Source organism: Paralichthys olivaceus, chromosome 23 (assembly GCF_024713975.1).
Source record: "Paralichthys olivaceus isolate ysfri-2021 chromosome 23, ASM2471397v2, whole genome shotgun sequence".
In the NCBI taxonomy this organism is placed as follows: domain Eukaryota; kingdom Metazoa; phylum Chordata; class Actinopteri; order Pleuronectiformes; family Paralichthyidae; genus Paralichthys; species Paralichthys olivaceus.
Window position 1 is genome coordinate 2,608,132 of NC_091115.1, and position 19,430 is coordinate 2,627,561.

At 45.0% G+C, this 19,430-nt stretch overlaps 2 protein-coding genes across 6 annotated transcripts; both read left to right on the forward strand.

Annotated features, from left to right (window-relative positions):
• Positions 1-217: 217 nt before the first annotated feature.
• On the forward strand, positions 218-11,640 carry vezt (vezatin, adherens junctions transmembrane protein). 5 transcript variants are annotated; one of them, XM_069519787.1, is made up of 12 exons: positions 218-382; positions 1,401-1,526; positions 5,165-5,254; positions 5,353-5,537; positions 5,793-6,077; positions 6,950-7,107; positions 7,284-7,432; positions 7,730-8,088; positions 8,787-8,980; positions 9,627-9,733; positions 9,850-10,057; positions 10,183-11,640. In XM_069519787.1, the coding sequence occupies exons 1-12, from the start codon at positions 347-349 to the stop codon at positions 10,713-10,715; spliced, it is 2,430 nt and encodes an 809-aa protein (XP_069375888.1). In that variant the 5' UTR covers positions 218-346; the 3' UTR covers positions 10,716-11,640. The 5 variants fall into 5 exon arrangements, with proteins under 5 accessions (XP_069375888.1, XP_069375889.1, XP_069375890.1 ...); XM_069519788.1 differs by having other exon boundaries at positions 6,962-7,107; XM_069519789.1 differs by lacking the exon at positions 218-382 and adding an exon at positions 702-844.
• A 1,230-nt stretch (positions 11,641-12,870) lies between these two features.
• LOC109633741 (methionine aminopeptidase 2-like) lies at positions 12,871-19,304 on the forward strand. Its single transcript, XM_020093780.2, has 11 exons — positions 12,871-13,108; positions 15,398-15,493; positions 15,579-15,641; positions 15,736-15,838; positions 16,350-16,511; positions 16,702-16,883; positions 17,198-17,292; positions 17,421-17,517; positions 17,742-17,845; positions 18,026-18,141; positions 18,257-19,304. Exons 1-11 carry the CDS (start codon positions 12,907-12,909, stop codon positions 18,507-18,509), a joined length of 1,473 nt encoding a protein of 490 aa, XP_019949339.1. The 5' UTR covers positions 12,871-12,906; the 3' UTR covers positions 18,510-19,304.
• The last annotated feature ends 126 nt before the right edge of the window (positions 19,305-19,430 follow it).

The window sequence follows — 19,430 nt, forward strand, 5'->3', positions numbered from 1 at the left end:
TCGTTTCAGCTTTTAAACTTGTCGCTGAGGAAGAATCAGTAGAATTTCAAAAGTAGTCAATTATGAACGTAATGTGTTCACTCGTCTCCTTGTAGAAATCTAAAACACTCATTTCTTATTTTCATATTTTCCGCGTTATTGTTAAAAGTGTAAATGTTATTCGCCGTCTCCTGCAGTGGGGGGGGGGGGGGGGAACGAGCATCATGGGAATTGTAGTTCTCTTTGACGCGGAGTTTTAGCAACACCGGCTAAACTGCTGCTAACTTCTGAGCGGCTGCTGCTCCTGACCGCCGCCGCCTACAACCCCCATCATGCTGGACGGGCCGCGGGTAGATGGCGCAGAGCAATGACTGAGGAGTTCGATGAAGACGTGGTTTTCGAGGTTTGCGTCGTTATTTAATTTTCAAAGCCCGCAAACTTGTATTGCCTTGTCATGGCGCTCGGTCCGTTTCACGGCAGCTAGCTTAGCTTAGCTTAGCTTAGGGGGCCAACGGGGTTTGCTAGCTCCACAGAAGCAGCCGACACGCTTTGTCAGCGCGGAATAAATCCACCGATTTGGCTGGAAACGATCCGCGGAGCTGCCAAGGAGCTTTGCCGGTCATGAGGGAGGCTCAGCTCGGCCACACGGTTCATTGTTGTCGGGGTTTCGTGATTGTTAGACCAGTTGCTGCTGGAGGAGGAGAAGAAGAAGAGGAGGAGGTGGAGGAGGAGGTGGACCAGACCCAATGCGTCGGTTCCGGAAACACACACACACACACACTCTCTCTCACACACACATACACACAAACACACAGACACATCTGGGTGGTGACAACATGAGCTGCGACTTCGCGTGACAATGCATGTGAGTAGCTTTTCATTGTTTTGGCTGCTACTGTGCAGATGTGCAGCACAACAGGCTGCAGACACAGATGCTCGGACGTCTTTTGCTCTAATTCGACCATGGTGCATTTTCCTCCTCGATCCTCCATGGCTGGTGTCTGAGCTTCTTTCCGTCCAGGGCAAGAAACTGCAGCGCCTCTGTGGATGGAGAGGCTGAGAACACAGCCCTGACATTTGCATGAGTTGACAGATTTGGCTTTACAGCATCCCTCCCTTATAGAGAAAGAAAGAGAGAAAGCTGCATGGAGGTGAGGGTGGAGCCCCCAACTTCAGCTGATGAATCCTCAGGGAAAGTGGACACCTCAGAGAATCAGCGGCGCTTTGTCTTCACGTATCAGTGTGAGGACTCCTGAGAAAAATCAGGTTGTGCGATGGCTCAACCTGCATGAAACTGATTATCTCATCACCACCTTTCTCTTTTGCCTCCGTTCATCTGGCGCTATTGTTTCCGTCTCCTCCATCATTCCTCAGCTGCTTCTACTGTCTGACTGACTGTGTCTCTCTGTCTCTCTTTGCAGAACTCTCCTCTTTTCCAGTACCTGCACGATCTAGGCCACACAGACTTCGAGGCATGTCCGACGGCATCGCAGGAGGAGGAATATGGAGGACAAGAGGGAGACCTCCCCCCGCCACAGAAAACCTCAGTAAGTTTGTCCCACATGGCACCATCTCTACCGTTCTCCAGATCTTCAGCTTGTTCAATGGACACATCGATCTGAATTCATCTCAATAACTTCATTGTCACAGAGGGAAATTTGCGACCAGGTGAAACAGACTTGATCACAAAATAAAATACATAAATTAGATGATTAAAATAATCTTTAGTTCCAGCCATAGACTGTAAATATAAATGGACGACTCATCTCCACTTCCACCCACAATTCAGAATTGAAGCCAAAATATCCCAGGACAGGAACACTGCCATCTTGATGACGTAATATGGTGCCAGAATCTTTGCAGTTGTGAACGGGGGATGGAGCCGTGGTTGCAAAGTCTCGCCGATACGCACACCCGATCAATCGCCTGTCAGTCTCAGCTGTCAATCGTCTAATAAGTAATTAAACTATGAACTAACTAAAATGACAGAAACCTTCTATGAGAAAATGTATTTGACGTCCACTTTGACTAGTTTGGTCTATGTCCCACTTGCTAACGTGGAGGAGGAGGAGGAGGAGGGCTTTATGAAGCATACAGCAGCCGAGATGATTTGGCGTCCATCTTTATATACAGTCTATGGTTGCAACTCTACATTAATCAAAAAATGCTTTAAGCTTTAGATAATAAAATAAAACTAACTGAAATGAATTTATCAGTTAACCAAAATCTAATCAGCTCCATCTCTGTCCCCATCATTATCTAACCTCCACTATTTTCAATTCACATGATCTGCACCCCTGACCTGGGTCAGTGTGTGTGTGTGTGTGTGTGTGTGTGTGTGTGTGTGTGTGTGTGTGTGTGTGTGTGTGTGTGTGTGTGTGTGTGTGTGTGTGTGTGTGTGTGTGTCAGTGTTTGACTTGTGCAGGCAGACAGAAAGTAATTAATTTGAATATTGACTCAACAATCACACACACTGGCACAGAACCCCCCCCCCAGTTATGCACGCTGGTTTACATGCATCACTTCAGTCGCACAGTGTTGGACAGACATGGCTGTGAGGAAATCCTACACACACATACAGGTATTTTGTGTTGCATGTTCTTGTCTCTGTGATCGTGAAGAAAACCTAACCCTGTGTTGCATCTCTCTCTCTCTCTGTCTCCTGCTGTTGTGCCAATATTAGAAGTGATGGGACAAATGTGATTACTGAGACTTGCTCTGCTTTCTCTCTGACATCATTCCTCTTGTAAACTCTGTGTGTGACTGTTCTACTGAAATCCACGCGTGTACGCCTGTTTTTTAATACATATCTTCTCTGTACTCAAAAAGGATTAAAACCGTAAAATTAAACATCGATGACTGAAGTTTGGGTCGGACGAGAAATGCGTCCTGTAGAGCTGAGGATCACATGACCCCCATCCTCTCCCTTGTTCCCTCCCCCCATCTTCCTCCTCTTGTAACGGGAAACAGCGTTTTGTTTCCTTTACTCAGGAACTTTCCGTACGTGTCACGCTTCCTCTCTGGTTTGCTGTTGTTCTAATGAGTCGAGGGGGGGGGGGTTAGGGATTCGGATGAGACAGGAAAGCTTATGACTCGTCCCTCCGAGACCAGTTTCCTGGAGCTCAGAGAAAGTTGGATCCGAGACGAACATCATGTTCATGCTGATAGGCCACGGTTTAGTTGTCGTAAACAGTAAAGGGCCACACTGTGTGAGATGTTGTGGTATGTACAGTATGTATGTCCTTGACCTGATGTTGGTCATGCACATTTATCTTTTTATATAATAAAACAGAGACGCTGCATAATTCCTGAAGTTTTACAGTAAATGCAAAGGAAAATTAAAGTTGTGTCTCTTGCAGTCGGGTTTGAGAGGGATCGTTGTCGTGCAGAATTCTTAGACATGAATTTGGCAACATGAAACATGCCTCAATGCTTTGAGGTGAATTCAAACAGTCTTTTTACACATTTTATTACCATATTTCCCTGGGTTGGTTCCTGCTCTGTGGTTATGTTGCTTAAGCAAATAAGTAATTTAAGTCGTAAAGTGGAGAATTGGTTGAAACAATAAAGTGGCAAATTGAAAGAAACCAGAAATCTGTAGCTGTCACTTTCGTCTCCAGGAAAGTGTGGTGTGTTTTTTTTGTTTTTTTTTTCCCCATTCTTGGATATTTATAGGTCAAACTCTTAGTCTGTTAATCAGGAAAATAATGTGCAGTTTACCCAGGTTTGAAAATCACCATTAGTTGAAGCTGTGAAACTGTAAAACCGTCTTTGCATGTTTTACAACTGTGTAATAATGTTCCTAGAAATGTAAGGATCTTAACTGTGCATGGGAGAAGAGCTTTTAATCTGTTTTTTAAGCTTGTGTTTTCTCTTGACACAGTAAATGATACTCAGCATATATCAATTAACAATTTCTTTTAATTCCTTCGATTAAACGACTGTTGTTTCAGAGCAAACACGTGCGTTATCATACGTGAGATCCAGTGTTGTGTGCTCACTGTCTCACACAGTAACAGTCAGACCACTGCTCACTGTGACACCAGTAGAATACTGATGAGTGGCTCTGGATATTAACTGCAGTGTGTGTGGGTGCGTGTGTGTACCTACACACTCACTCACACATTGTTGGCTGAGACCGATGAGCAGGGTTGCGTGAATGTTCAGCCCTGGTGCTCAGTCTCTGATCGATAATCAATAGACTGCGTCTGTTACACTAACAGCACTTGTTTTTTACCCTCCAGAAAAGGGTCATGAGAGACGTCCCAGTCTGGATCAATAACCCAGATGCATATGTCTCACAAACAAACACTTCACACACATCCATGTTTCACAGGATGTTGTGATGCAGGATTCAATAGGATTCTCTGTTTTGAAACTCTTAACTGATAAGAACGGACATGTGTGTTATTTTTAAAGCCTCGTCACACAAACATCTTTCAGTATTAGTCCAAACAAAGAACTTCTGTGATGCCACACACACTTAAGCAGATTAATGTTAGATCCGGTTCATAATTAGGCTTTACACAGTTTAGGAACACTTTGTGTGCTCTCAGCAGTAGGAAGAAAAAAACGGTTCTGCAGCATTTTTAAAAAGCGTCAGAGGTTTGTTCAGTGCGCTTAAAATGTGACGCTCTGTGGCGATTGAGTTTTTCAGTCTGTTTACACAGGGTCTCCCCTGGTGCTGGGAATGAAACAGAAGTGTGTGTACTCTGTGTTGTGTCTTCAGTGAAAGACGAACAAACGTGTTTCTTTTTCTGGATCTAAAACTAGTCTTCCCTCTCTGACAACCATGTATTTCGAAAGGATAAAAGTTTGAGTTTCCAGCAAAGTGAAGCCGGGATGTGTTTTTTTTTTTTTTGTCCTGCTACATAAGACCCAGCAGTGAGTTTTTACAAACACACATTGCACTTATTGTTGTTGGCTGAAAGAGTTTGTCTCCTGGGATACTCCTTTTGACCGTGAGCGAGTGGTGATACTCACTTGTTATTGGTTGTGTGTGATTACTCATTCATGGTTCGCGGGAGCAAAACAACATGACTGCTCGACATGCAGGTGTTTTACTAAGTGTTTTTACATGGAATATATTTTAAATTCACTGATCCACTGGGGCTGATTGAAAGTGCTGCATTGGAGCATTTACTTAATTGACTGCATTATAACCTCTCCCCTGTGTGTTTTGCAGGGAGGACGGTTGTGGAGATTGGCTGAGGCCGTGTGGAGATGGAGCCCGATGCACCAGGCAGCTGCATCTCATAAGCTGGAGCAGCAGCTGGTAAGTAGAATATCAAACAGGAAAAGAATGCGGGCAGTAAAACCACCACCTTTGAGTTCTTTTATTTTCAAAGTCTTTTTCCCCCTTCCATCTTGAAGGACTGCGTGTTCGGCCAATACTCGGTGAGGTGCATTCTGGACCAGGACGTGCTGCTGCAGGAAGACGTGGAGCTGATTGAGCTGTTGGACCCGAGCCTCCTCACCCTCGCCTCCTCGCTCTCTGGCTCCCCCAGCCGAGCGAGCACCCTGCCCAGACCGAGCCTCATCGCCAGGCCCTCCCTCTGGTACGTTGGTGGGAAGGAGACGCATGTTCACAGTGGATGGGCAAGATGATCAGATCACCAGAGAATGAAATGCTTTCTAATACAACACCAGCACAAAGTGAAACTATTATTAGTATTTTCACAGCTCCTCCCCAAGACTATTACATTTATTGTACATTAAAAATTGGCGTTAATCCCCTTCAATCTTGCCCATGTTGAGATGTGTCAATCCAAAGTGGCAGCACTGATCAGAATTCTTGTCTCTTCCTCTCTCAGGGACATGGCGGGGCTGGTTGGCCTTGCCGCGGTGCTGATGGGTCTTTGCTCCGTATCCGAGGGCCTCTGGTCTCTGGCTGTTGCCCCCTGGAGCCTGGCACTGCTGGGCTGGGTGGGGCTGAGGGGGATCACACTGTGGAGACGGGCCTGTGTGCAGAGGGCCGTCCACGCCCGCGTCACACAGCTCCAGACTCTGGTCCACAACGGCAAGACTCTAACCGGCCTGTCTCGTAAAGCCCTCCGTCTGGTGCAGGAGACCGAGGTCATCTCCAGAGGGTTCACCCTGTAAGTGTGCTCCTCTCACTTCCACCTGCATGCCAATCAAATATGATCATATGATTTAATATCTCCAACTTTCCATCTGTCAGCTGAGCCTGCCCAATTATCTCCCTCCTTTGTTGACAGTGTGTTGATTAACCCCCACAGGTAGTGTGTCTGAGGTGTTGAATTATTTATGTTAGAGTAGAACTGGAGACACTAAGTGATTTAAAGAATTAGTTTTCTGAAAAGTGCTCTTTTGTTTTTCTTGCTGAGAGTTGGATAAAAGAGATTCTCTTGTATGTGTGCAGCAAATATGAAGCTGCTGCCCTGCAGTCACTTAGCTTAGCATAAAAACTGGAAACAACTAGCATGGCTCTGTCCAGAGGTAATATAATCCACTGCACCACCTCCTCTTACAAACAGGGATTTGTATTTATTAAGCAAACCAGATGTCATCTGTTCAGAGATGACATGAATCCCTAAATCAATCAATAGAAAAATAAAATAGTTAAACATTTTCTATATCACAACAAAAAAATTTTTAAAGTTTTTTTAGTTGCTTTTTTGTAGAAATCAACTTTCTTAACTCTGTAAAGCCTCAACCAATCCCTTCTGGGTGTTTTAAATGTCTAAACAATCAAATAATTTTCATATACTTATCATCTAACTCTCCAAAGAAAATGAATAAGCAAATTTACCAAAATGTTCCCTTAATAGTCAAATAGCAGAGTAGTGTGTGACAGTCCTGTGTAGTGTTCATGTCTGAATTGTCTCTGTATTGTTTTGTCATGTAGCCAACGTCTTGTGTGTCTTTAGTGATGTAGCGTTCAGTGTTGTGTGTGCCCCCCTGCCTCTCTGGGACGTCTCCACAGTTGTATCACATTTCACTTGTCAAGTTTGCTCGACAGGGTGAGTGCGGCCGGCTCCTTTAGCAGGGCGGGGCCAGGGGCGGTGCCGCGTGGCCAGCAGCTGATTGGACTGAGGAAGGCTCTCTACCGGGCCCTCCGCTCAGCCTTCAGAGCCTCGCGTAGGGCCACCTGTCACATGCTCAAGGCATATCCTTTTCCTGGAGAGAACTTAAAAACACTAAAAAGTGCACCTTGTTACGTAGGACATATTGCTGCAGACATATTAAGAAAGAGCTCAGTTTCTCTCAGTTGAGAAATATGTAACCCTCTTCAGATGCTCATTGTTTTCATAGACGTGTGGTGCGTCCTTAACCCCTACCAACGTTTCCTCTCAACTCTGAGATCGATAACGTGACCAACTACGTGTCTGCGGTGCCTCTGAAGGAGCTGGGCCTCGGCCTGGGAATCGAGCACCTGGGTGACGAGCAGGCGCAGGAGCTGACGGACGACTACAGCCTGCCGGCCCTGAAGGTAAATCCTGCAGGTGTAAACCTGGAGAATCGAGAGGAGGTGGTGCTGGGAGGTAGAAAAAGTCAGAAAGATGAAGGTCATGCGTGCATTTTTTCTACTGGACAAGAATATAGTGAATGTACCGAACTTTCTATTTCGTTTTTAATTGATTTTCTTGCTTGAGTGTATTCATGCACTGGCCTCAGTATCTGAAGGTAAAACGGCGGGAGGCGGCAACAGCTACAAGATAATGTAACAGAAAAAAAGAGCCTTGCTGTGAATATGACGACAGGTGTTTACTGGTTCATTCTCCTGCAGATGCTGTTCCAGCTGTGGGTGGGACAAAGCTCTGAATGTTTCCGCCGACTGGCCCTTCTACTGTCCCCACGCCGAATAGACGAGCCGGAAGAGGGCGCACTCAAAGGAGAATCCCCCCTTCTTACTCAACCTCCCCTGCATCGCTCCATCGTTGCGGTAACTGAGCCCTTGCATCACGCTCTGGCCGGCTGCCTCTGTGAAGTGCAGCGCAGCTACGACTTCCACCGACACTTTGAAACCCAGCCGAGGTCGACGGGCTCCGACAAGACCGGGCGAGCCAGGGAGAAGTGCCGAGAGCTCAACACCCTTCACACGTCCATCCGAAGCCTGCAGCTGCACCTCAAGGCTCTGCTCAGCGAGTGAGACACGCACACACACACACACACACACACACACACACAGAAAATCCTGGCTGGCCTCACTCTACACCTACATTAAGATAAAATGAGACTTTAATAATGGGTGCAGTGAAACTGGGTCACTGCACCAACAACACAGGAATAGCACTTTGTTAAGAAACGTGCATAAGGACATAGAAAAGGCGTTTGAGTGTTTTAATGAAAATATATGAATTAGAGTAAAAAGAACTCTGGTGCTTCAGTGTGTCAGGAAACATCTGCATCAAAAGTATTTACCACAAACTTTTACAAATGTAAAGTTGTTTAATCATTTAAAATATTACATAACATGAGAATGCTCAATGGTCGTGAATTTTAACACGTTTCACTGGATCTTAATATATTCAGAACATTTGCCGAAGTTGACTGACATCAGTGGTAAAACATGTAAAAACCTTTTCTCCCTGAAACAAGCAGATTGAGATTAAAAGAATTAGTGAAAGAAGGATTTCAGTCCCTGAGAAGGGAGATTAGAAAAGGGGCTAAATTATATTGAGGAGATTCTGCTAATATTTTAAATTAATTTACTATCTTTGACTGTGTCTTATGCTTCATTGGGACCAAAGTTAATCTTTACAAACACCTGTTAAAAAGAACAAGGAACATTTCTCACTCTACGTCGACACCACTCTTCCTCCTCTTGTGTCCGACGTCGTCAGGATGATCATCCTGGAGGACGACCTGGAGAAGCTGATGGTTTCCAAGGAGCTGACAGAGCTGTCGTGCAACAGCTACCAGGACCTCAACGACCGGCTGCAACAGCTGCAGCCGCACATGCAGGCCAGCACGGGCTGCTGGGAGGACAGCATCTGCCAGGTGGAGCGCATGCTGAGACGGGCCAACGCCTGTTTAGGTGAGCAGACACAAGACGCAAGGAAGTGTTTCAGAGGCTACGCTCATGCTACTGTTGAAAACTAAATGATCCAGACAAGCGTTTTAGCTGTGTCATCATTTCCGTCTCTGTTTTTGCCCGTCCACACTACAACGCAGCCCCGGAGTTATCAGCAGCGTTTCCTAACTTCTCAGTTTTAGGTGCTTGTGTGGACGGCAGGCGACAGTGATGCGTTTTAAAACTACATGGTAGTAATGCGGATGAGTTATACTTTAAACAAACTTCAGATAACGTAATAAGTACGTAATAAAGTTCACAACATGCTGCTGTTTCCTTCAGGTTGTGAAGCAGAATTTATAACCACATGCGTGTAGGTTCTTTACCCATCATTCCATGCTCCTCACGGTGCTGCACAATGGTTACAAAGCAGGACAGTGACACCCTCTTTAGTCGTATATTGTTTCCATATTTACTGTCGTCCTATTTTTAACAGACTTCCTGCCGCTCTGCCATGACTCAAGTCTGTTGCCCGTCATGGAGGAAGTCGCTCCTCCAGAATGAAGCACGAAAAAAAAAAAGAAGTACCTTCGACACTGTGATAAAACTGCAGTGCCGAGCTGTTGAGTTGATTTTGTTGCTAAAATTAAAAATTTAAAAATCTCTGCAGGTAACGTTGAAGGTCTGGAGCAGTGTGGAACTCCGGTGTCTGAGATTCCGGCTCCTCCTCCATCGTACCCCTTGATCCTGGACAGAGACCCTGTGCCAGAGGAGCTGGTAGGATCGAATCTCCACCTTTCACCTGATATCTGTCATTGTCTCTCTCTGTTTACACAAAATATCACGACAGATAATATTTTTGTCCCCGTTCTTTAAATGTTTCGTTCGACCAGGAGTGGGAGGCCTACGTGTCTGACTCAGACTCTGACGGTGAAGGCGGAGGGTCTTGGTCTGACATTTTGTCACCGGAGGAACGGGAACGGCAGCGCCGTGAGAGGGAGGAGTCGCGTCGCGTCCTGTCGGAGCTGAAAGCTGTCCTGGGCTTCCGTGCATCAGAGGGGGAGAGGATGAAGAGGAAGCAGCTGCTCTTCAACGACCAAGGTCTGCATTGGTGTTTATCTGCAGTCCCTCTTTCTGTTGAAACTCAGGAGGATAAAATCAGCTACAAGTTGAAATCAGCATACGAGTCGATCCCTAAATCGTGTTTGTCTTTCTTTGTCTTGCAGCTGCTGTGACGCCTTCAGCTTGCACTGAAGGTTCAGATCCTGCCACCAACCCACCAGATGCTCCGACTTCAGTGGAAACCAGCGATGAGGAGGGAAACCACGTCTCAGAGCAGCCGGCAGGAAGTGAAGGGGGAGAAACAGACGGCAGGGGGAGCCCTGACCCCTCCTCGGAGCCGAGGATGGAGTTCAGCTGTGGTTTGGAGGCAGAGGTTGGGGAGTCTGGAGTTAGTTCGGTCTGCAACAGAGGAGGAGGAGGAGGATCTGAGCTTCACCAGTACGACGGGCTCCTGGAGGAGGGGGCAGAGTCCCAGAACGGCCTGGACTGCTTCCTGAAGTCCAAGGTCCCCGCCGTCTCCTTGATGGACAGACTGGCGGAGATCCACGGCTCCGAGGCTCTGAGTTTCAGCTCCGCCCTCGCCGCTCAGGTGGCGGCACGCTCACAGTCGCTCGTCAACATGGAGGAGCAGACGTTCGGAGACGACGCGGAGGAGGACGAAGAAGAGTGCGACAGACGAACACCGGAGCAGGACTGAAATGAAACTTTATCGGAGCGCTGGGCAGAGACTGTGTTTATGTCTGATCGTCAGGTGTCTTTTATCGATGGGTCTGCTGTGTTACATCTTAACTGTATCTGGTGATGAGATATTTAAATTTCACTCTCTACTACTCATCCGTCCATGTTACTGTACATTACCCACAATTCTTACTGCTCTCATGCTGTTAAAACTCAGGTACCAGAACCACTAAAACAAAAACCAGACTTGACAGTGTTGAGGTCAGCAGACCAGAACGTCGACAGTTTACTTGGTGACATCTGCATCGTGTGAACCGCTCACAGTCGCTCGGGATAGATGTGAAAACAAAGATTGTAAAGAAAAACAAGTGATCATGAGAACCGTCAATGTTGAAAAAAGATTTGTGGTGGAGGAGTGAAAAGACTGATAACAATAATTATCTGAGAGATGAGTGGTGATTCTGTTTGTTCAGAACGTTGATCTCAGCCGATCTTAATTATTAGATTATCACGAAGTTCAAGAAGAGATGGTGAAATGTTATTTCTAATGTCTTTAAAGCCTCATTTCATGTCTCTGATTGTGGGTTGTAACAGTAAAGTGGACACACAGCCGAACATTCACAATCCTAACAAGCCTGTTTACTTTGTGTTTACAGGGACACGGACGTCACAGCGTCACAACACTGAAGTGTGTGCGGCATGAATTTAGTGAATGTTGCTGCTGTGAGGTTTAAAAGTCAAACACCTGAGTGAGTGTGTGAGGAAAGAGGAGGCTGATTTTCTGGCATGTGAGGGACAATCTGTAACTTTTCTGTTTCACACGAAGATGCCATAAGACTCTGAGCGGCCTGATGTTCAACTCCACCCCCCCCTGCGTCTTTTCTCGTCTACATGTCGGCCTCCTGCATTTTCCCACATGAAATAAAAACCATTCTGGAAGTGTTCGATGTGTCCTGAGGTCTTCTCTGATATTAGAGCGCACTCGTGTTTCGGAGGCTCTGATGGCCGGGGGTTAAGAAACAGGTTTGGTGGGTCATTTGATATGTTTTGTGGGATTTTGCACTTGTTTGACCCACAGCAGCTGCAGCTCCACTTCAAACCCCTCTGACGATTATACACGTTGACTCAAGTCCTTCAACTATATTTCCTTTAAATCCACATGAGTTAAATTTGGTTCTTTTTTTTACTCCACTACATTTATTTGACAACATTTCACATTCAGATTAAATTATTATTGATTATATTTTAGTATATTTACTAAAATGGGATTTTAAATGCAGGAGGCTCAGTTTTCTTTTTTACTCTTATGTGTGAAATGAAAGCTACAGAAAGCAAAAGCTCCTATACAAGCAGCTAAATAATAAGTTTACCAGTAACACCCTGCCATCTGGTGGCCACCTCTGCTCCTGCAGCAGCTGCTATGTAACCACTCCAATAAGGTCATTTAACTTTCAACATAAACAAAATGTGGAAATGAATGAAAACTGGAATCAATATGAATAAGTCTTTATATTGTGTCCTATGTACACACTTTCAATTCCTATATTTGTAAGTGTAGTTTTTACGTGTACTTATACTGCATCAGACTCAGATTCACTTCAGCTCTGAGCCTGATGTTGTATAAATACATGTAGAAACCACACTTTTCGTTCCTATATTTGTGAGTGTAGTTTTTCCGTGTATTTGTACTTCATCAGGCTCAGAGATTCACTTCAGCTGATGCAGCATGTTTTACTTTTTGATGCGTTCACGTGCACTGTATAGGCTCAGATTTTTTAAGACTCGTTTTATATGATTTGTGTTTTGGCAGAACCAATGATGATTATCGACAGTATGGTAGATGCTTTTTCTTAAAACTACCATCACAATATCGTATACAAATAAGTTAAAATGAATAATGTTTAATGATTAATCTTTATATTTAAATACTTTATATTTACAGTAGGAGGTTACCACAGGTTCTCTTTTGTAAGGGAGGGTGAGGTGAGGGGTATTCAGCTGCAATGTCACCGCTAGATGTCAGTAAATTCTACAAACTGAACCTTTAAGTACTTTAACAGAGTATTTGTACTTCGAGTTTATACAAATGGAGAAAACTGGTACAATTATTTGAAAATAATTATTAAAAATCCGACCGTCCCTGAAGGTAGCATCATGCACAGCACTCCCACAATCCTTCGCGCTTCCTTTTTCCTGCAGCGCCTGCGAACATGGCGGACGTGCAAGCGGAGCAGGGCCCGGTCCAGGTCCCGGTCCCCCCGGTACCGGAGCAGGTCCCGGTCCCGGAGCAGAGCCCGGTGCCGGTACCGGAGCTGAATGGGGAGGCGGAGGACAAGGAGGAGGCCGACCCGGTGGAGGAGACCGCGAAGAAGAAGAAGAAAAAGAAGAAGAAGAACAAGTCCGCGGCGACAGGTGAGGCTAACGTGCTAATAAGCTAACATGCTAACGAGCTAACTGTCAAGGTAGCGACGGACGAACCGGAAACCACGGGAGGGGGGACTTCAAAATAAACCTGTCTAATTAAAAAACTATTGGAACATAGTTTGGAGTTAATCTTATTGTGTCCAGTAGATTCTGGTTATTCTGAAAAACACAACACGTTCTCATAACTGAGATAGATAAGATGTTACTAGTTATTAAAACAACAAGTAAACGAGTAATCAAGACGAGGTTATTAACATCTGACACGAAAACTAATTCAGGTTGAATCTTTGCACTCATTTAATTTTCTGTCATATGACAAATTCTTATTTAAATTGTTTTACTTTTGAAACAATGTTTTGTGACAATAACTTTAAACTGAGGCTGAACGTTATTGTAATAAGCAATAGAAATTAATAAAATGGCGTTAAAATCCATTAACTTGGATTATTATCCTACGTGAGGATGAACATGTGATTATGCTGTAATTATTTTACTCATATTTGTGTGAGGTGTTAAGTCTTTGAGCTGTTTGCACTTAATAATATAATTTTTATTTCATTGTCAAAGCGTTTTGCCATTTATACAAATTGCAGCTTGAAATAAAAATATCATCACGTTTTAACAATGACTTCAAACCTGCTGCTTGTTAAATCCATCTAAATGTTTCTAAAATAAAATAAAAAGTTATTCATCAGTTGAAAAAGGTTTTTTTTGAGTAAAGTTTTGACACCAGTTCAAGTTGAAAAGAAACTTCCAAAACTTAAATGAGTGCATGTTAAACTAGATGAGGTAAACGTGTTTCTAATATCGGTTAATTCACTACAAACATGCACTTCTGAAGAATTGAATCCAATATTAATGTGAAATTCCAGCCGGAAGTCCTGCTGTCGCAGGTGGGGGTTGACCTCTCTGCTCAGTAGCCATGCGGGTCGGTCGGTGTGCGTGGGGCCTCGTGAAACACACCGGGCTGTGGTCAGACCTCCGTCCAGCAGCAGTGACATTTAACTCGGTGTGAACTCACAGTCGCTGATCGCGGATCTGCACCGGAAACGTCCTCACGTTGACTCTGAACCTGCCTCGGTCGGTCGCTGCTGCAGATCTCACGGATGTGAAGCTGAGCCCGGTTTCCCTGTTTCGTAATTCTGCCTCTGCCAGAGTCGTGATGTAAGAACAGGAGATTAACCCAGTGAATAAATCAGCTCCATCCTCCTGCACCCAACTGAATCTAAATGATCTGCCTTCTAACGACATTTGAATTAAGAAACGTTTTCCTGCTCTGACTTGTTTATTGATCAGTGACGGGGAATTAAAACCTCAGCAGCAGAATCTCACACCGTTAGAAACAATCAAAATATATCAAGCAACCACCTGAAGATGCATTAGTCAGAGATACACGGTGTAGGAACATAATATATGATGGGGAAGTAGGATGTAAAGTTCACAGATGACTCAACCATGTTGTTGATTCTTTGAGAGACACTTGCACCAATATCACTTCCGCTCTGCAGGACAAATCACCCGTTAGTGTTTTTTACTGTGTGATGTCATTTCTTGGACAATCTTCAAATACTTCATATCTCTAAAGATATGAAGTATTTGAAGATAAAGCTAAAACCTTATTACTGTCAGTAAACCGTAATAAAGGATTAAAGTACTGACTGGTGGAATTAAATAACCACGGGCAGATGATTAATGGTTAATGCACAGCGCTCCCACTTCAGCAGATCTTTCCCTTATTTTAAAAACAAGCTGCTCATTTGTCTAACGACTCCTCCACTGTTTACAGATTGTAAATGTTGTGTCTTTAATAAAAGTCCTTACATCGATAGTTGTGTTCATCACGTCACATGAAACTACTTAGAACTTTAGAAGCACTTTCTTTGACTGTTGCTGTTGAACTTTCCTTATATAAGTTGCTTTAAAGCTTCTTGTGTAAACACACCTGTTCACGTATTTACTGACACACTCCGAGCTCCTTGGCCTCAGTTACGTCCCGAATGATCCCAGTGAGTTCGACACAGTGAAGTGTGAAGATTTTATAAAAAAGTGCACTGGTGTCGGATTATTCCTCTAAATCAAAAGTAAAGTGTTTTGTCTTTTTCTGACATTCTTCATTCGAAGATGCTGTAATCTTATTTTTAAGAGACCTGCTCTGAGGGATGAAGCCACTTTAAGGATGAATAGTTTCACTTGTTACTTCTTGTTTATTCCTGATGACAAAGAACATTTTCAGACTGGAGCCTGTTCACGTTCTTGTCGTTGCCGATCTTTTTGCAGGAGCTGAAGCGGAGGCAGATGCCGTGGCCAACGTGACCAAACAGCTTGAGAAGCAGGCGATAGAAGACAAAGAGAAGGAGGAGGATGGCGATGAAGGTGACTGTCAGAAACACCTGACGACACATCACGTGTAAACATTACACTTAGTAGTTTGTTGTAATAACACGCTTAACTTGCACAGATGGAGACGATGGAGAAAACTCAGCAGGGAAAAAGAAGAAGAAGAAAAAGAAGAAGAAAGGACGTGAGTTGATTTTAATTTAACTTTGCTGCAAAATATGTGGTTTCAAACCCTCAGTGTGAGACCTCAGTTTTATCTATGTCTCTTTTTTTCCCAGCCAAAACTCAGACTGATCCCCCGTCTGTGCCCATCTGTGAGTTATACCCTAATGGGACGTTCCCCATCGGACAGGAGTGTGAATACCCTACTCTACAGGATGGGTAAGAACAACAACAACACACACACACACACACACACACACACACACACACACACACACACACACACTGTAGTGTTTAGGAAGCTCTGGTGTCTAATATATTAATTATCATCAGTCCTGTTAGAGGTGAAAGAGATTTTGCTTTTGATGCTGTTTGTCCTTGACTTTTTTAATGTATGAACAGAAAATAAAATCCCTTCTAATTCCCCAAAATCAGCATTTGACATGTAACTAGCTAGTAATCAATGTTTCAGAGGAGAAGCTGGTTTATCTATTCTCATCATACAGGTGTTTATATTTGCATGAACTCATCGACCCTGGTCTTCATGACCTGATGAGTCAGGAGCTTTGTTGCTGAGTTGAAAAACAAGTTCCAGCCGGCAGCGTTAACATGTTTACTTCCCCCACTGATTTTCCAAAAAACCTCAGTTTCTCCTCTGTAATATCTGCTTCTCTAATAAAGCAGCCTCAAGGTCCATAATAACAGCACGCTGTCTCTGTGTGTCCTCCAGTCGCAGTGCAGCGTGGCGTACGACCAACGACGAGAAGCGGGTGCTTGATAAAGCCAACGAGGAGGTGTGGAATGACTTCAGACAGGCGGCCGAGGCCCACAGACAGGTCCGCCAACACGTCCGCAGCTTCCTTAAACCCGGCATGACCATGATTGAAATCTGGTGAGGAGGCCTTTACCACCTTTATTCACTCATAAACGTGAGAGTAGAGGTATTCTAAGAGTGGGAAGGGAGGGCATTTCTAAAAGCAACACAGTGGTTTCAGTGTTTGGTGTTGAGACTTTGATGCACTCTTCTTCTGCAGAACAGTATTTTCCTTCCATTGAATTGATTTTTCATCCTTTTTCTCCAGCGAGCGGTTGGAGGACTGCTCTCGTAAGCTGATCAAGGAGAACAAGCTGGACGCCGGCCTGGCTTTCCCCACCGGCTGCTCCCTGAACCATTGTGCTGCCCACTACACTCCCAACGCCGGAGACACCACCGTCCTGCAGTACGACGACGTCTGCAAGATCGACTTCGGCACGCACATCAACGGTACCGCTCGAATTAAGTGCTGCCTCAGTTTTTCATTTTGTGCTGATGCTGAAAATTGATGCGTTCAGTTCCCGCTCTGTTTCCATAATGGATATTTTGACAGATTGGCTTCCACACAGCAAACAGTAATTAATGTTCTTCCCTCAAACATTAGACCATCGGCCATAATACGCTGGTTGTTTTCCCGTGTTAGTGCCGCAAAGTGTGTTTTTCTCTGGGTTTCTACCGGTGATCAGACGGAAACAAGAAACAAAAAATCCTCCTGGAACACATCAAGTAAAACATCTGTCTTTTTCCTCTGGGTGTGTCTGCAGGGCGAATCATTGACTGTGCCTTCACTGTTACATTTAACCCAAAGTATGACAAGCTGCTGGAGGCTGTGAAAGACGCCACCAATACTGGAATTAAAGTAGGACTCTAACACACACACACACTAACACACACACACTAACACACACACACACACACACACACACACACACACCTCACTGGTTTGGTCTGCACTGATCATGTAACTCATGTTTGTTTTTGTTGCAGAACGCCGGCATTGACGTGCGTCTGTGTGACGTCGGAGAGGCGATTCAAGAGGTGATGGAGTCTTACGAGGTCGAGCTTGATGGCAAAACGTATCAAGGTACGTTCTCAGTTATAAAGGCTGGATGTTTGTATTTTCATTTGTAGATGACGATTGTCAGTTTCACAGTTGCTCTCAGTCGTTCTCACGTTGACTGTAGGTGTTGAGGTTTTTAAGTTAACAGCAGTTTGCAGTGCTGGAGGATAAAAAAAATGTAAATCTGAGTTATGGATTAATTTTTTTAATTCATACTAAACTTCATTCTTGAATCTTTTTTTTTGCAGTGAAGCCGATCCGAAACCTGAACGGTCATTCAATCGGTCAGTACAGAATACACGCTGGAAAGACGGTGCCCATCGTTAAAGGAGGAGAAGCAACGAGAATGGAGGTGAGTGCTTCATGCCGTCAGTTTGTCTCTCACTGAACTCTGGACGCATTCCAGAGAAGTCAGGACGGCACATAAGCGTCACAGCGAGCGAGTTGATATTTAACACGTGACAGATGTCGTCTGGGAAAGTATCGATTGTTTCCTGTCCTGTTACTGATCACGTGTTTTTTCACCGTGCAGGAGGGAGAGGTTTATGCCATAGAGACATTTGGCAGCACGGGTAAAGGTGTGGTCCACGACGACATGGAGTGCTCTCATTACATGAAAAACTTTGACGTCGGCCACGTCCCCATCAGGTAAAGGATTTTCTGATTTACTGGATTTTACCCACAATCCCTCAGTGTCCCTGTGAATACATGGACTGTTATGTGGGCGATGTTCTAAAATCACAGATGCTTCCCTTCTCTCCAGGCTGCCCAGAGCGAAGCACCTGCTGAACGTGATCAACGAGCACTTCGGTACGCTGGCGTTCTGCCGCCGCTGGCTGGACCGCCTGGGCGAGAGCAAGTACCTGATGGCGCTGAAGAACCTGTGCGACCTGGGCATCGTGGACCCCTATCCTCCGCTCTGCGACACCAAGGGCTGCTACACCGCTCAGTTTGAGCACACCATCCTGCTCAGGCCCACCTGCAAGGAGGTGGTGAGCCGTGGAGACGACTACTGACACCCCCAACCCCTGAAGTGACGACACCGCCACCGGACCCCAGCCCACCTCCTCACACCACCACCACCACCTCCACGACCCTGTTAGCATCTCCTCCTCCAGGGAAACGGCAGAAAAAGAGTTTGTAACGCAGAAAGTGGTCGACTCAGAGCATCAGTGACTGATGCCAAATGTATTCTACCCACAGTGCACCCCGCTCACAGCTCGAGAACGAGACGGACTGAGTTTTCTATTATCAACCACAGCTTAAAAAAAAACAGTAAACAAGCCTGCACGTGTTTGTTGGAGGCAGCATTGTGAGTTCCTTCAATGTTCTGAGCTCTTTTAACATAGTTAAACTGTTAAACAGTTAAAAATGTTGCCACTGAATTCAGTGTAACACCAGTATTCAATCACACGATGAGGTCGGGACCCCGGTAAACCCCTCTCTCTCTTTTAGTTTCTGTTTCTACGGCTCCGCTCCAAACCTCCAGCCCTTCAGTGCTCTGGTTAAATTAAGCACAGTCGCTGCTGGTTTGTGTTTAAGAAGTGGTCCGGCCGACGCATGGCCAGAAACACAGACACCGCACATCTGCAGCTGTATGTTTGGCTTCTGTTGCTACCTGGTGGGGGGGGGGGGGGGCGGGAACTCTGCACTCTGGCCCTCAAGTCATTGTTACTTTGATATTTGTAAAATATCTTTGAACTGGCTGCTGCCGCTGTACGTTCCCAGTTTAAAACAGCTTCAGTTTGAACTCCCTGACAATGTTTTTGTAAGAAAAAAAAAAGATGATTAAAGTAATTTTTTTGCTCATTGTCGGCCGTCGTGTCCTGATGTCTCCGATCACAGATCAACAGATCGACACGCATTGATCATCCGGAGCTGAGACGATGATTTAAAGCTAAGGTTGGTAACCACGCTGTATAAATATAATTTTATTC

What these genes read in the sequence shown, in the direction of transcription:
- vezt (XM_069519785.1), top strand. Translation starts at nt 1,159, where the DNA reads ATGAATCCTCAGGGAAAGTGGACACCTCAGAGAATCAGCGGCGCTTTG. An exon ending in CCCCGCCACAGAAAACCTCA is followed by an intron (nt 1,527 to 5,164) that starts GTAAGTTTGTCC and finishes TGTGTTTTGCAG; the next exon opens with GGAGGACGGTTGTGGAGATT. An exon ending in ACCCTGTGCCAGAGGAGCTG is followed by an intron (nt 9,734 to 9,849) that starts GTAGGATCGAAT and finishes TCGTTCGACCAG; the next exon opens with GAGTGGGAGGCCTACGTGTC.
- LOC109633741 (XM_020093780.2), top strand. Translation starts at nt 12,907, where the DNA reads ATGGCGGACGTGCAAGCGGAGCAGGGCCCGGTCCAGGTCCCGGTCCCC. An exon ending in ATGACCATGATTGAAATCTG is followed by an intron (nt 16,512 to 16,701) that starts GTGAGGAGGCCT and finishes CTTTTTCTCCAG; the next exon opens with CGAGCGGTTGGAGGACTGCT. An exon ending in GTCGGCCACGTCCCCATCAG is followed by an intron (nt 18,142 to 18,256) that starts GTAAAGGATTTT and finishes CCTTCTCTCCAG; the next exon opens with GCTGCCCAGAGCGAAGCACC.